The 16,828-nt window shown below is 43.6% G+C and overlaps 4 protein-coding genes across 4 annotated transcripts in view; 1 reads left to right on the forward strand and 3 right to left on the reverse strand.

The window, feature by feature from the left end:
• Positions 1 to 16,828, reverse strand: part of LOC120827066 (uncharacterized) — a 57,528-nt gene that overhangs the window by 16,010 nt on the left and 24,690 nt on the right. The gene's annotated exons all lie outside the window — the stretch shown is intronic.
• Positions 3,506 to 6,819, forward strand: LOC144383603 (uncharacterized). Its single transcript, XM_078081865.1, has 3 exons — positions 3,506 to 3,568; positions 3,774 to 4,023; positions 4,177 to 6,819. The coding sequence occupies exons 1-3, from the start codon at positions 3,506 to 3,508 to the stop codon at positions 6,633 to 6,635; spliced, it is 2,772 nt and encodes a 923-aa protein (XP_077937991.1). The 3' UTR covers positions 6,636 to 6,819.
• On the reverse strand, positions 8,482 to 11,831 carry LOC144383024 (uncharacterized). Its single transcript, XM_078081584.1, has 2 exons — positions 10,863 to 11,831; positions 8,482 to 10,657 (listed from the first exon to the last, which is right to left on the reverse strand). The coding sequence occupies exons 1-2, from the start codon at positions 11,032 to 11,034 to the stop codon at positions 9,696 to 9,698; spliced, it is 1,134 nt and encodes a 377-aa protein (XP_077937710.1). The 5' UTR covers positions 11,035 to 11,831; the 3' UTR covers positions 8,482 to 9,695.
• On the reverse strand, positions 13,427 to 15,618 carry LOC120827080 (uncharacterized). Its single transcript, XM_078081583.1, has 2 exons — positions 15,316 to 15,618; positions 13,427 to 15,119 (listed from the first exon to the last, which is right to left on the reverse strand). Exons 1-2 carry the CDS (start codon positions 15,485 to 15,487, stop codon positions 13,990 to 13,992), a joined length of 1,302 nt encoding a protein of 433 aa, XP_077937709.1. The 5' UTR covers positions 15,488 to 15,618; the 3' UTR covers positions 13,427 to 13,989.

Below are 16,828 nucleotides of genomic sequence, written 5' to 3' on the forward strand. Positions count from 1 at the left end.
AACAATTTTGAAAGATACTGAGCCTGTTTCCATCTTCGTCCTACGTACTGGTCCTTTTGATCAAACAGACCTGGAGGCAAAACTGGTATTCTTTTCAAAGTAAGAAGATGATTAGGTGTTAGTGGCTCTAAATCATTAGGATCCTCAGAAACTCTCGTAATTGGTCGGTCATTCAAGATTGCTTCGGCTTCGCATAAGACTGTGACTGACGTTTCATCAGTTAGAGTCTGTAGATGTAAAACAGATACCAAGACCTTCCTGACCAGTCTGATCATGCTTTCCCAAGCACCGCCATGATGGGAAGCTGCAGGTGGGTTGAACGTCCACTTGATATTGTCATGAATTAAAGCCTTCTCAATTGATCTGTGGTTTAAATCTGCAATTGCTCTTTTTAGTTCCTTTTCTGCACCTGTGAAATTTGTGCCATTATCTGAGCGAAAGTGTGCCACGGGTCCTCTTCGGCATATGAATCGACGAATAGCACTGATGCAGGAGTCTGTGTCTAACGAGTGTGCCACTTCTAAATGAATTGCCCTGCTGGCCATGCATGTAAAGATAACTCCATAACGTTTCACATAAGAACGTCCTTGTTTTACCTCAATAGGCCCAAAATAGTCCACGCCCACGTTAGTAAATGGAGGGAAGTCTGGAGTAATCCTCTCTTTGGGAAGATCCGACATCTTTTGATCACATAATTTTCCTTGGTGACGTCTGCAAAAAGGACAATTTGACAAGATTTTCCTTGCTGCTGCATTGGCATGAGTGACCCAGAACTTCTCTCTCAATTTGGAAAGGATGTAATTTCTCCCACCGTGTCTTGTCTGTTCATGAATATTTTTAAGAATTAACATGGAGATGTGCTGATCTTTACACAGGATGACTGGATGTTTGCTCTCTTCGGGCATTGCAGTCCTGGACAATCTTCCACCAACTCTTACCAGTCCTTCCTCTAAGACAGGATTCAGCTTGTAGATAGGGCTACACCCTTTTACAGGTTTTCCTGTCTTTAGTGCACAAATCTCAGTGTCAAATCTTTCCCTCTGACAGAACTGAAGGATAGCGTTTTCTGCTGCTAATAGATCCTCCGTTGATACACGTTCTCGTTTGAACGACCTTCTGGCTTCCAACATTTTTCTGTCAACATCAAGATTAGCCATTCCATCTTTCACAAGTTGCTTCCTTCTTTGACTCAACTCCAATAGAGTCCCTTTGACCAACAGCAACCATGCAACTGCGACTTTCAACCTTTTCCAGTCAGAGAAATAGGTGATGAGTTGGCTGGTTGCATTATCCTCTTGAATGGTTATTGCGTTTGTGGAGATTTCCACTTTGACCTCTGGATCATCCTCCTCCAATGTGGACTCCACTTCGTACTGTAACCATGTTTCTCTTGCTCTCCACAGGAATTCTGGACCTGATAGCCATGTTTTGCTGTTCAAAAGCTTATGGACTGTCAGTCCTCTAGATGCGCCATCTGCAGGATTTTGTTTTGTGTGAACATAGCGCCACTGTGCTGGCTCTGAAGATTCCCTAATGATGGCTACTCTGTTGGCCACAAATGTTTGAAACCTTTTGTTTTCATTGCTGATGTACTTCAAGACTGTAGTACTATCAGTCCAGAAACAGGATTCTGACAAAGAAAGCTGTAACTCTGATTTTACCATCCTGTCCACTCGAACAGCTAAAACGGCAGCAGTGAGTTCCAAACGAGGAATGGTTACGGGTTTAAGAGGTTTTACTCGGGACTTTTCAAGAAGAAAGGAAATATGACCTGCTTTGTTCTGTAACCTTAGGTAAGTTACCGTGCCATATCCCCTTTCGCTGGCATCGGCAAAGTGATGCAACTGGGCGTGGACTGGTGTTCCAAAGTCATGTGGTTTCAAGCACCTACTCATTCGGAACTCTGAGATCTCTTTCAGGTCAGTTAGCCACTTTATCCACTGCTGTTTTAGGGTTTGTGGAACTTCTTCATCCCAGCCATAGTTCCTTTTGCACAACTCTTGTAATATGTGCTTGGCTGGAAGAAGGACTGGCGCAACGTACCCTAAGGGATCGTACACTGCAATAGTGACTGATAGAATCCCTCGCCGTGTTTGCATCCGTTCTTTGCAGTTCACATGGAAGTTAAACTTGTCATTTTCCAGACACCAATGTAGCCCCAGTGCCCTTTCCACCGGAAGTTGGTCTATGTCCAAATTTAGTTCACTCACACTTTTAGAATGCTCTTTCTCAGGAATTGTTTCAAGGACTTTGCGACTGCTACTTATCCACTGTGTAAGATGAAACCCTCCTTTCTGGCAATGTTCAGTCAGGTCCTGGACAATCTGTACTGCTTTCTGCACAGACGGTGAGCTTTTCAGACAATCGTCCACATAGAAATTTTTATATACCGTGTCAATCACCTCCTCCGAAAACCCATTCCGACTGTCCTCTGCTGTCTTCCTTAGAGCATAACATGCACAACTAGGCGACGACACTGCTCCAAAGAGATGTACAGTCATTCTATATTCTTCAACTTGCTTGTGCAGATCTCCATTAGGCCACCACAGGAACCTTAGAAAGTCTTTGTCTTCGTCGGCCACTCTAACTTGATAGAACATAGACTTCACATCAGACATAAAAGCAACTGGTTCTTGTCTGAATCGTAGAAACACTCCTATTAAGGAACTTGTAAGGTTCGGACCCTGCAGAAGTTGTTCGTTCAAAGACGTTCCTTTAAACTTAGCTCCACAGTCGAAGACAACTCGCAACTTGCCCTTCCGTGGGTGATATACTCCATGATGAGGTATATTAGAACAGGTTATCTTCTCCACAACGCAATTCATCCTGTGGTACCATTTCTGCATAGCCACTACTGATGAATACACAAGCTTTCTTGAAAATGTCTTGATGGAATTTCTCATTTCTTTCCATTTTCCTTCTTAGTCCAATGAGGCGCTGTTGAGCAATACAACGGTTGTTTGGCAAAGTTACCTCTTGGGCTTTAAATGGCAGCTTTAAAATGTAATGTCCGTCCTTTAACTTTACAGATTGATCCATTATTTTAATGAATCTTGCCTCTTGCCTTGACATTTCTTCATTGTCGTCGGCGATTTTCTCATTGAAGTCACTTTGGTACTGCTTCTCCAACAACAGCTGAAGTGATTCTACAGATAATCTGTTTACAGAAACAGAAGGATAGCCAATGCCATTCCTATTGTCTTTGGAATCCTTTCCTAAGCCATTGATCACCCACCCTAATAGGGTTTTAACAGCAAAAGGACCCTCACCTTGGCTATTCACAATTTCCCATGGTTCTAGCAACTTTGAAGCATTAGTACCTATTAATAACTCCACGGTAGCATCAATTTCAGGGATTTCAATGTGATCAAGGTAAGGCCACTGTGATATGTCCTCTGGTTTTATGATGTTTGCTGTGTCAACTGGCATCTTTTTCTGTGTGTAAACATTTGGAAGACTGTAGTACCTTGTTCCATTAAGGCTAGCTACTTCAAGTTCATTCACAATGTATGTTGACACTGATGTCTTTGGGCTCATCGTTAACAAACCTATTTTGGACTTTGTTCCAGTAAGATTAAGTCTACGCATAAGAACTTCAGAGCAGAATGTGGATGTCGAGCCATTGTCCAGAAAAGCATAAGTCTGAATGACCTTGTTGCCCTTTTGTGCTTTTACCCGAACTGGCAGGATGGAGAGCATTCCACTACCACCGGCCCCGGTCTGGCTCCCAAATGTCTGAGCTGACACAAGCGTATGGTTTACAGCTGGTTTAGGTTCCTTGGGATAGGAACCTCTCCTCTCTCTCCTATCCCACCCGCTCCTCACACGTCCAGCACCTCGTCACAGGAGGTCTCTGGAACTGCCAGTCAGCGACTCGCAAGGCTGACTTCATCTCCGGCTTTGCTATCCAGCAGTCACTCGACTTCCTCGCTCTGACCGAGACCTGGATCACACCCGAGAACACATCCACCCCAGCCGCTCTCTCCTCCGCCTTCTCCTTCAGCCACACTCCCAGGCCCACTGGTAGGGGTGGTGGCACAGGTCTACTCATTTCACCCAAATGGAGCTTTTCTCTCTACCCTCTACCACCAGCCACCCCATTGTCCTTTGAATTCCATGCTGTAACAATCACTCACCCGGTACAATTAACCATCATTGTCCTCTACCGTCCGCCAGGCTCCTTAGGTCATTTTTTGGAAGAATTGGACATTCTCCTGTCTAATTTCCCCGAAAATGGTCCTCCGGTCATCCTCCTGGGTGACTTCAACATCCAGACAGAGAAGTCATCTGACCTCGTACACCTACTTTCTTCCTTCGCTCTGTCACGCACTCCCTCTCCTCCTACTCACAAAGCCGGCAATCACCTTGACTACATCTTTACTAGAAACTGCTCTACCACTAACCTCTCTGTAACTCCACTTCATGTGTCTGATCACTTCTTCATCTCTTACTCCCTTCCACTCTCTATAACTAACAAACCTCCTTCATTGACTAACTCTATACCGGCTCGTCGCAATATTCGCTCCCTCTCTCCCTCCTCGCTGGCATCCTCTGTTCTATCAGCTCTCCCTTCAACTGACTCCTTCTCACTCTTGCATCCGAACGCTGCTGCAGAGACTCTCCTCTCATCTCTTTCCTCCTCTCTAGACTCTCTCTGCCCTCTTACGACACGACGGACTGGCAAATCCCCTCCGGCTCCGTGGCTGTCTCAACCGGTCCGTGCCATGAGAGCCACCATGCGAGCGTCGGAAAGGAGATGGCGTAAATATAAACGACCTGACGACCTGCTTGAATTTCAATCTCTCCTCTCCTCGTTCTCTGCCTCTATCTCTGCTGCCAAAAGCTCTTTCTACCAGTCCAAAATCGAATCCTCATTCTCTAACCCCAAAAAACTCTTCTCGATCTTCTCCAATCTCCTCGAACCCCCTCCCCCTCCTCCCCCCTCCACCCTTCTTCCGGGAGACTTTGTCAACTACTTCACCAAGAAAATAGCTGACATACGCTCCTCCTTCTCAAACCCACCACCTACTTCTCGCGTCCCACCGACCTCACCTCTTTCGCCCTCACTTCCCTCTTTCACCGCCCTCTCTCCTAACCAAATTCTTACCCTAGTAACCTCTGCCCGTCCGACCACCTGCCCTCTTGACCCCATTCCATCACATCTTCTACAATCTATCGCACCTGACCTTCTTCCGTTCCTTACCTTTCTCATCAACAACGCTCTGTTATCTGGCTGTTTTCCCAATTCTCTGAAGGAGGCAAGAGTCAACCCTCTCCTGAAGAAACCCACCCTCAACCCTTCTGAAGAAAACAACTACAGACCGGTCTCTCTTCTTCCCGTCTTGTCCAAAACCCTTGAACGTGCTATCTTTAATCAACTCTCCTCTTATCTCCACTGTAACAACCTCCTTGACCCCCACCAGTCAGGTTTCAAGGCAGGCCACTCTACAGAGACTGCTCTCCTTGCTGTCTCTGAGCAACTCCACACTGCTAGAGCCGCCTCTCTCTCCTCTGTCCTCATCCTTCTGGACCTCTCTGCTGCATTTGACACGGTCAACCACCAGATCCTTATTTCCTCCCTTCAAGAACTTGGTGTCACAGGCTCTGCTCTCTCCCTTCTCTCGTCCTACCTCGATGGCCGCACCTACCGGGTAACCTGGCGAGGATCTGTGTCGGAACCGTGTCCTCTTACTACTGGAGTTCCTCAGGGTTCCGTGCTGGGTCCCCTCCTGTTTTCGCTTTACACCAACTCTCTTGGCGCTGTCATTCGCTCGCATGGCTTCTCCTACCACAGCTATGCCGATGACACCCAACTAATTCTCTCCTTCCCTCGCTCGGACACCCAGGTGGCGGCTCGGATCTCTGCCTGTCTAACTGACATCTCTCAGTGGATGTCCGCCCACCATCTGAAAATCAACCCCGACAAGACTGAACTACTTCTCTTTCCCGGAAAAGATTCGCTTACCCAGGACCTGACAGTCAACTTTGGAAACTCTGTGCTAACGCCCACTTCGACTGCTAAGAACCTCGGCGTCACACTCGACAACCAACTCTCCCTGACTCCCAACATCACTGCGACAACGCGATCCTGTAGATACACGCTCTACAACATCAGGAGAATACGTCCCCTTCTCACTCAGAAGGCAGCGCAGGTACTGATTCAGGCTCTTGTCATCTCCCGCCTGGACTACTGCAACTCCCTCCTGGCAGGTCTCCCTGCCACCGCCATTCGACCTCTGCAGCTCATTCAGAATGCAGCAGCTCGACTGGTCTTCAACCTTCCGAAATTCTCCCACACTACTCCACTCCTCCGCTCTCTTCACTGGCTACCGGTGGCCGCCCGCATCCAGTTCAAAACACTGGTGCTCACGTACCATGCTGTGAACGGATCGGGTCCAGCTTACATCCAGGACATGGTCAAACCCTACATCCCAACCCGCACTCTCCGCTCTGCATCTGCAAAACTACTCGTCCCTCCCTCACTGAGAGCAAAACACTCGACTAGGTCTCGACTCTTCGCTGTCCTTGCGCCGAAATGGTGGAACGCGCTCTCTGAAGACATCAGGACCGCAGAGAGCCTTCACATCTTCCGCCGCAAACTAAAGACACACCTCTTCAGACTCTACCTCGACTAAAGACTAACAAATTGCAGCACTTAAATTGTACTTGTGACGTCACTCATCTATAGCAAATTGTAAATTCGCTTATTTGAGGAAATTGCACTTTCTTGTTTCTTGTTCTCCTGAGTTTGTACCCTATGGTTGAATGCACTTATTGTACGTCGCTTTGGATAAAAGCGTCAGCTAAATGACATGTAATGTAATGTAGATGCCACTGCTGTTCATTGATTTGTCCACTTGTTTGACGTGAATGTGTAAAGCTGTTGGATGGCTCTGTTTGCATTTTTCACAGGTTTTCCGCTTATCGCAATTTTTGCTCAAATGCCCAATGTTGAGACACCCAAAACATACTCCCTTTTCCTTTAAGAAGTTGATCTTTTCACGATGTTTGTTTTTTGTAAGTTGTTGACATTCATCCAGACTGTGATCTTGCAAACAGAATAAACAATTGATGCCGATGTTGCTCTCCCTGTGTTTACCTTCTTGTGTGTCCCTGCGTTGCACTTTGCTAACAGCACAGACGTTTGTAGCAAAGTTACCTTGCTTCGACCTAGGCTTGGCTGTATACACATCCCTTTTAACCTGCCTCTCTCTTTCAGTAGATTGAATATCACCAAAAATAGGATCAGACAAGATTTTTACTTCATATTCCACAAAGTGTACAACGTCTTTAAAGTTAGGTTTGCGGAGTTGTCGCTCCCGAATACCGCAAGCAGAACTTCTAAATTTTTCCCTCAACTTAAAAGGAAGTTTTGAAACAATAGTTTTGAGGTTAGCCGGCAAGTCCAGCTCTTTCATGTCCTCCAAATCTGACATTGCATTATAGCATCCACGTAGAAATAATGCATAGTCCTGTAGAAACAAAACACCTTCAGGCTTCACCACAGGCCAGTTGAGAACCTTTTCCATATATGCTGCTGTAATCTTTGTTTCATTGCCGAAGTGTTCCCGTAGGAGAGCTTTAGCTGTTTCAAAACCTCTCTCCGCACTCATATGTAAACAGCTTTGCACAAGGTCGTGAGGACGCCCCCTGGGTGTACCTTTCCAAAAAATACATGCAATCCCCTTTAGATGCAGCTTTATCCTCCACACAATGCTTAAAAGCTTGCATGAACATTTTGAACTTCAATGGGTCACCTTCGAAAACAGGTAGTTGTCTAGGTGGCAGTTGGCTTGCTTTGTGTTGTTGTAAGAGCAGCTCGGATATTTCATTTTGCCTTTGCAGAATCTGTTGTGTAGAATTGTCATCAACTGCATGTGCAACATTAGCAGTAGATAAACCTTTATTACTCATCAATCTTGTAGATTTTTCAAACTTCGCCTCAGAAACGTTAGGGCTTTCTTTTGATTTTTGCTTCTCAATGTACGACTCCATACCATCCTGATCTGAAAATGTTTGCAGTACTGCCAATTCTGCATCTGAGGCTTCAATCTCAGCATCCATTTCCACCTGTTCCAGTTTTTTCCTTATTGATTCCACCTCCCTTTCCAATTCATGTTTCTTTTTTAACGCTGCTGCACGTGCTATGAGTGCAGCTTTCCTGGCTTTTGCTTGCGCGTGTACAACTTCCAATGCAGCTTTGCTTGATCGACTTGATCTTTCACTGGTACGGCTTTTAGTGCATGATGATGTACCAACATTTGATACACTATCCGTTGGCTTTATATCATCCTCAAGGGCAACGGTTTCAGTAGTACCATTGTTTGCACTCTTAAAACGATTTTCTACGCAATGGCAAAATTCGTTTACACTTAACAGCTTTGCTTTGAACCAGGTTTCATGCCTTTCCTTTTCATCTACGGGAAGCAACTCAAGCAGTTGGTTATGTGCAACTTTTGCGTCTTTAATCAAGGCTTGATATTTGCTGAAGCTACCTTTTATTTCAGCTTCATAACCAGACTGACACATTAACCCTTGAACAGTTTGTTTTATATTGGCAGCTTTACTTAACTTGGATTTCCTTAGTGTCTCTAAGCCACCTAGTTTGGAAAGCAGTACTTTTTGTGTCAATTTTACAGACCTTTTTTTCACAGAGGCTTCATCCTCATTAACCTTTTGTAAGTCAGCTGACACATTTGTTACCTCACTACCTTGATGATCTTCATCCCTTTTACCTTGTTTTCCAGTCAACCACCCAGAAACAGCAATATTTCACAATATCATGAAAACGAGCATCAGAATAAAAAACAAACCATTAACACTTTCATTTTCTTGCAAACCCAAATGTCTCTTATTTCAAGTCCTCGTTGGAAAATGTCAATGTCGATAAACCAAATGTCCATACATTGTGTTCGTTAGTCCTGCCGTTTACACTTTAATAACTGCAGGCAGCTCTGCTTCATTCCTTCTTACTCGTGTGTGTTAACTGCTCATACCTCGCGGCTCGTTCCAGGTCCAACCAACTTTTCTTCACTTGGTGACGTAGTGTCCAATCCTCACTGACCAATGTGAGAACGCTCACCAACCTCCGTCGTGACCGAGTTCGGACTGCCTCACTATCCACTGTGAGGCTCCAGCGTAGTTTCACCGACATCCGCTACCAATCCCCGCTACCGGTCACCGTCCACCGCCGCCGATCCCCGCTACCGGTCACCGATCTCCGCCCGTGGCTGCGTGGTTTGCTCCACTGTCCAATGTGAGACGCGCTGCGCCCGTAGAATACGACTAACGCTATATCCAAAGCACGCGACAGCGTTTCCATTCAGCCGATCGCCGTCGAAGACAAGGTGCTCAAACAGCACAAGGATCGTGCCGTCTAAACTTGATCGGTCTTTTTCTCATACTGAGCCAAACTTTTGACTAATTGTTGGCGCACATTTAAGTTGTTTTGTACTCGTGTTTTCCGGCGAATTGTTTGTGGCTTAAAATACAAATAACTTACTTTCCAAACTTCTGAACTTAACATCGGATATGTCAATCCATTTATTTATAACAAAAATAACAAACAATTCAGTTCCCAATCCGCCGTGCCTCACGGTCAAAAGTTATCTGCCTCGCTGTGCGCCACACCTGCACTAATTAGCCCTGGCGTTAAATAGGCTGGTGGCAAAAACAGCGCCATCCCATTGCCGTATTCAGAATGGCTCCAACAATGGCTTCTCCCCAGTGTGGATTCTTATATGACGCTTTAAACGTGATGTCCGAGAGAATGTTGTCCCGCAGGTGATGCAGGAATATGGCCTCTCCCCACTATGAATTCTTATATGAGACTTCAAATTTGATTTCTGAGTGAATGTCTTCCCACATTCGGTGCAGGAATGTGGCTTCTCCCCACTATGGGTTCTTATATGAGACTTCAAATTTGATGACTGAGTGAATGTTTTCCCACAGGTGAGGCAGGAATACGGCCTTTCCCCGCTGTGAACTTTCATGTGGGCTTTTAAGCTATAACTACATTTGAAATATTTTCCACATGTTTTGCAAGAAAAGGGTTTCTCATTACTATGGACTCTGTTATGGGCCTTGAGTACTGATTCATGAGAGAATCTTTTCCCACAGGTGTTGCATACATATGGTTGATCAACTCTGTGGGTTCTTCTCATGTGGCCCAACAAGCTATTTCTATGTTGAAAGTATTTCCCACAATCTCTGCACAAAAACGGCTTCTCACTCGGAGGAGCTGGTTCCTTGTTTGATGTTAAACTAAGTTTTACTCCTTTCTGATCTCGGCCATCAGATTCATGAGGATTGTGAGAGAGAAGCTGGTGGTCATTGTTTAGTTCAACTGCAGAGATGCTTTCAACTGAAATGTATTCTAGAAATGTTTCCTGTACCACACTCTCAGTTTCATCAGTACACGAGTCCAGAAGTTGATCTTCACCGTGGCCTCTTTCCTCACAAGTAGGAGTCAACGTAAAGGCCTCCTGCTTCGGTTCAAGCTGCTCTCCCTCTGGACTGGTGCAGAGTTCCTCCTGTTCCTCTTTAATCTCTGGAGGATCTGGGTCCTCTTGGTCCAGACTGGGCTTCCTCTCCTGGAGACAGAGCTGCTGGTCAGAGAGAAGCTCCTCCTCCTTACAGACACGTGACTGTGGGAGCTCTGGAGGGACAAAAGGAATAGAAGACAAACGTTTGAGCGTATCAACACAACGAGTGTTTATAAACCATAAACATCACGTGTCCTACTGTTCTATTAGTAAGTTAAAGAACACGTTGGTTTGAAAAAAAACTTGAATAATGTCTCGTCTTTATTGCTTTAGACAAGAGTTTTTTTTTTTTTTTTTTTTTAACAAAGTTGTTCTCACCTATCCTGTGTAATCTCACTTCGGGTTTCCATAAAACATCCAACAGTCTGCGCTGCCGGTCGATCTCTTCCTGGTACTCGACGACGGTTCTTTTAAAAACTCCGAATATTTCTTCAGCAGCAGCAGATAGTCGCTCATTGACAAACTCTCTCAAATTCTCAACTGAAGACATTGTAGCTTAATTACCGATTAAATCTGCACCGCCAAGACGAAGCAAGGGCTAGGTGTCACATCTTTAAAGTTCCGACTGCAGACCTCAGTCACATTAAGGTTCCGTTTCTTACTATGATCGCCGATCAGCGGCCTTTTTCTTCCTCTATTAATTGGATTGCCGGGTCGCAACCAACATGAAATGATGCATACCGCCACCTACTGTACTGGAGTGTGTAGTTTGAGTAGCAGTTTCATTACACAGTGCAATTACGTGATTTTTTTCCCCCATTAAATACAGCTTTAAGACAATTTTTCTATTGTATTACCCTTCTGGGTAAAGATAATACAATTTAATGGGAAAGTGATCATTCCCCGGCAGTCTAGGCCTAAAGCAGCTTAACTAAGGGCTGGTCCGGGCAAACCTGAGCCAGCTGTAACTGTAAGCGACATCAAAGAGGACAGTTTTAAGCTTCATCTTAAAAGAGCTGACCAAATCTGCCCCCCAGACTGAAAGTGGATGCTGCTTCCACAAAAGAGAAGCTTGATCACTGAAGGCTCTGACTCTCATCGTACTTTTTAAAACCCTAGGAACAACAAGTAACCCAGCATCTATGGAGCGCAGCTGCCTTGTAGGGCAATACGGCATTACGAGTTCTTTAAGATAAGACGGTGCCTCACCAACAAGTGCCTTGTAGGTGAGGAGAAGTACCTGAAATGATATTCTTGATTTAAAAGGGAGCCAATGCAGAGAAGTTAATACAGGAGTAATATGTTCCCTTTTCTTAGTTCTTGTTAATATACATGCTGCAGCCTTCTGAATCAACTGGAGAGGCTTAAGAGATTTACAAGAGCACCCTGGTAACAAAGAATTACAGTAATCCAGTCTAGAAGTAACAAACGCAAGAACGAATCTTTCTGCATCACTTTGAGACAGGAAGTTGCTGTATTTTGATATATTATGTAGATTAAAAAAGGCAGTCCTTGAAGTCTTTTTATGTGCGTTGAAGGACGTATCCTGGTCGAAGAAAACTTCAAGATTCTTGATGGTGCTGCTGGATACAAGAGCATTGAAAGTCTTTCAATGCTGCTGAAATCTTTCTGTACCCTTCGCCAGATCTGTGGCTCAATACAATTCTGTCTTGGAGGTCTACAGATAATTCCTTGGACTTCACGGCTTGGTTTATCCTCTGATCAGGAATCAGGAAACATTTATTACCAAAATATGCCAAACATACAAGGAATTTGTCTTGGCGGTTGGTGCGCGACAGTAGACAGACAAGACAGCAGTGCACAAGTAATAAAATAAAGTAAAATGAAATGCTAATGCAATGGGTTAGTAGAATAAGGCTATGGGTTAGGATAAAACAAGGCAATAAAGTTAAACATTTTAAATATTAAAAAAGTTGCACCAACGAACAAGTAACAAAGTGACGAGTGACGACAAAGTATGTATAGGATATGCACTGCCAACCGTGATACCTTATAGACGGGTGTGTGCCTTTCTCAATCATGTCCAATCAACTGAATTCAGCACAGGTGGACTCCAATCAAGTTGTAGAAACATTTTAAGGATGATCAGTGGAAACAGGATGCACCTGAGCTACATTTTGAGCGTCACGGCAAAGGCTGTGAATCCTTATGTACATGTTATGTTTGTTCGTTCTTTATTTTTAGAAGATTTGCAGGTTGTTGGTAAATGGTAAATGGACTGTACTTGTATAGCGCTTTTCTAGTCTTCCAACCACTCAAAGCGCTTTAACACTACATGACATCATTCACCCATTCACACCCATTCATACACTGATGACAGGAGAACCATACACAGTGACACCTGCCATCAGTAACTACCATTCATACACTGTAGTCGGAGCTACAGGAGCAATGTTGGGTTAAGTGTCTTGCCCAAGGACACAACGACATGCAGGTTAGCCGGGCCTGGGATCGAACCCACAACCCTCTGATTGGAGGACGACCGTGCTCCCCACTCACCCAGTTGTGTGTAGAATGTTGAGGGAAATAATGAATTTAATCCATTTTGTAATAAGGCTGTAACATAACAAAATGTGGAAAAAGTGAAGCGCAGTAAATACTTTTCGGATGCACTGTATATCAGTATTTTATAGAATACATTTTACACACGTATCTTGTTTAACTGCAAGTTGGGTTTCCAAATATTATCCCACAATCAACCAGGTATTTGGTTGATGTCTTCCACGTACTACACAATAGTTTTCATTTTAGCCCAAATAGTTTTACTCTGTATATGAATGTACCTCTGAACTTTTTCATAAGTGGAAAATGTTTGATTGGGAGGTCGATCTTTTTCTTTTGACTTTTTTCTAAAACTGCTTTCCACAAAAAAACTCAGGCAGGATGAAATCACGAGTGAACATCATTTGAGGGTTTATCAGTTTAAGAGATCCATCATTTTTATTGCAGGACCTTTCGTAGATTGACAATTAATTTGTCAGATAGACAAATATATATTTCAAAACATTTGCAAGATATGTTCCCTAAATCTGCAACAAAGATTTGGGGGATGACAAAAAATGATATACATTTAATGACTGGTTATTACATTACATATCATTTAGCTGATGAAAATCAGGAATCAGGAAACATTTATTGCCAAAATATGTCATAAATATAAGGAATTTGACTTGGCGGTTGGTGCGTGACAGTAGACAGTATAACAATAGACAACAAGACAGCAGTGCACGAGTAATAAAGTAAAATAACATGCTAATGATATGGGTTAGTTTAAAAAAGACAAAGTTTAATAAAAAAATAAAGTGCACTAGCGAACAAGTGACAAAAGACTTTTCTCTCAAATGCAGCATTTATGTTCCGTTCTTATAGAAGGCTTCAACGCCTTTTTAAATCTTAATTGCTCCAAATATTTACTTTAAGACGTCTCCCCCTTGTGGGTTCTTATATGACGCTTCAATACTGCTGTCCAAGTGAATGTTTTCTCTCAGGTGCTACAAGAATATGGCTTCTTCCGACTATGAATTCTTAAATGATAATTCAAATTTGATGGCCGAGAGAATGTTTTCCCACAGGTGCTACAAGAATATGGCTTCTCCCCACTGTGGATTCTAATATGACGCTTCAACACTGTTGTCCAAGTGAATGTTTTCCCACAAGTGTTGCAAGAATACGGCCTTTCCCCTGTGTGGGTTGATGTATGACACTTCAATTGTGATTTCTGAGTGAATGTTTTCCCGCAGGTGATGCAGGAAAATGGCTTCTCCCCACTATGAATTCTTATATGAGCCTTTAAATGTGATGACTGAGTGAATGTTTTCCCACAAGTGATGCAGGAATATGGCTTCTCCCCACTATGAATTCTTAAATGATACTTCAAAGATGATGGCCGAGAGAACGTTTTCCCACAGGTGGTGCAGGAATACGGCCTTTCCCCAGTGTGAACTTTCATGTGGGCTTTTAAATCACTATTATATCTGAATTCTTTTCCACATAGTTCACAAGAAAAGGGTTTCTCATCACTATGGACTCTTTTATGGGCCTTGAGTACGGATTTATGAATGAATCTTTTCCCACAGGTGTTGCATACATATGGTTGATCAACTCTGTGGGTTCTTCTCTCGTGGGCCAACAAGCTATTTCTATTATGAAAGTATTTCCCACAATCTCTGCACAAAAATCGCTTCTCACTCGGAGGAGCTGGTTCCTTGTTTGATGTTAAACTAAGTTTTACTCCTTTCTGATCTCGGCCATCAGATTCATGAGGATTGTGAGAGAGAAGCTGGTGGTCATTGTTTAGTTCAACTACAGCGGTGCTTTCAACTGAAATGTATTCTAGAGATGTTTCCTGTACCACACTCTCAGCTTCATCAGTACACGAGTCCAGAAGTTGATCTTCACCGTGGCCTCTTTCCTCACAAGTAGGAGTCAACGTAAAGGCCTCCTGCTTCGGTTCAAGCTGCTCTCCCTCTGGACTGGTGCAGAGTTCCTCCTGTTCCTCTTTAATCTCTGGAGGATCTGGGTCCTCTTGGTCCAGACTGGGCTTCCTCTCCTGGAGACAGAGCTGCTGGTCAGAGAGAAGCTCCTCCTCCTTACAGACACGTGACTGTGGGAGCTCTGGAGGGACAAAAGGAATAGAAGATAAACGTTTGAGCGTATAAATACAACGAGTGTTTATAAACCATAAATATCACGTGTCCTACTGTTCTTTTGGTAAGTTAAAGAACACGTTGGTTTGAAAAAAGAAACTTGAATAATGTCTCGTCTTTATTGCTTTAGACAACAGAGTTTTCTTTAACAAAGTTGTTCTCACCTATCCTGTGTAACCTCACTTCGGGTTTCCATAAAACATCCAACAGTCTGCGCTGCCGGTCGATCTCTTCCTGGTACTCGACGACGGTACTTCTAAAAACTCCGAATATTTCTTCAGCAGCAGCAGATAGTCGCTCGTTGACAAACTCTCTCAAATTCTCAACTGAAGACATTGTTGCTTAATTACCGATTAAATGAATTATCTGCACCGCCACAAGACGAAGCAACGGCTGGGTGTCACAACTTTAAAGTTCCGACTGCAGACCTCAGTCACATTAAGGTTCCGCTTCTTACTATGATCGCCGGTCAGCTGCCTTTTTCTTCCTCTATTAATTGGATTAGCGGGTCGCAACCAACTTGAATAGATGCATACCGCCACCTACTGTACAGGAGTGTGGACTTTGAGCGTTAAATCAACATTGTTAGCTGGTTATTGTTGTGTTCTTCCAAGGAGAAAGATTTCCCCACATTGGGACCACACTGTAACGCCTTTAAACCGCATTCTTTGACTGCTGTACTGATAGTCCAACCAGGAATCAGGAATCAGGAAACATTTATTTACCAAAATATGGCAAACATACAAGGAATTTGTCTTGGCGGTTAGTGCGTGACAGTAGACAGACAAGACAGCAGTGCACAAGTAATAAAATAGAGTAAAATGAAATGCTAATTTAATGGGTTAGTAGAATAAGGCTATGGGTTAGTATAAAACAAGGGAATAAAGTTAAAAATGTTAAATATTAAAAAAGTTAAAAAGAAAAATATTAAGCATAAAGTGCACTAACGAACAAGTAACAAACAAGTAAAGTGACGAGTGACGACAAAGTGATGAATTGCAGTTAAAGTGGCATGTGCAGTGGGAAGGGGAGAGACCGGTGGAGTGTTATAGTCAGGCAGTGGGGGACCGGGCTCTGTTGATGAGCCCGACTGCCGACGGGAAGAAACTTTTCGTGTGGCGGGAGGTCTTAGTCCTGATGGACCTCAGCCTCCTGCCAGATGGAAGGGGCACAAACAGTTTTTGTCCGGGGTTGGAGGGGTCGGCCATCCAACCAGAAGTGCAAAAAAGCAAAAAGTGCAGAGTATGTGCATATGTAAAGTGTAATAAGTAAATAGATATGTACAGTAAGAAATATATATGTAAATACATTATATTTATGTAAATACATTATATATATGTATTTATATATGTATAATTAATGTCAATCTGTATAAAAACATAAACATGTTAAACATTTGGAGGATACGTTCACTTAATCTGCAACAAAGATTTGGGGGATTACGGTAAAGTAACTTAATTTGGAAGTATTCATGACAATTGAGCGCTCATCCAGTCGGGTTTCGGCTGGATGGTTATGCCTGTCAGAAGAGATTACTGAAAAGATGTTTCTTTCAAATGCAGCATTTGTGTTGTGTCCTTATAGAAAGCTTCAAAGCCTTTTCAATCTTAAAAATTGCTCAGACTATTTCCTCACAGGAGTTGCATCTAGGACGTTTCACCCTTCTTCTCAAGTGGA

Source organism: Gasterosteus aculeatus, chromosome 10 (genome assembly GCF_964276395.1).
Source record: "Gasterosteus aculeatus chromosome 10, fGasAcu3.hap1.1, whole genome shotgun sequence".
In the NCBI taxonomy this organism is placed as follows: Eukaryota; Metazoa; Chordata; class Actinopteri; order Perciformes; family Gasterosteidae; genus Gasterosteus; species Gasterosteus aculeatus.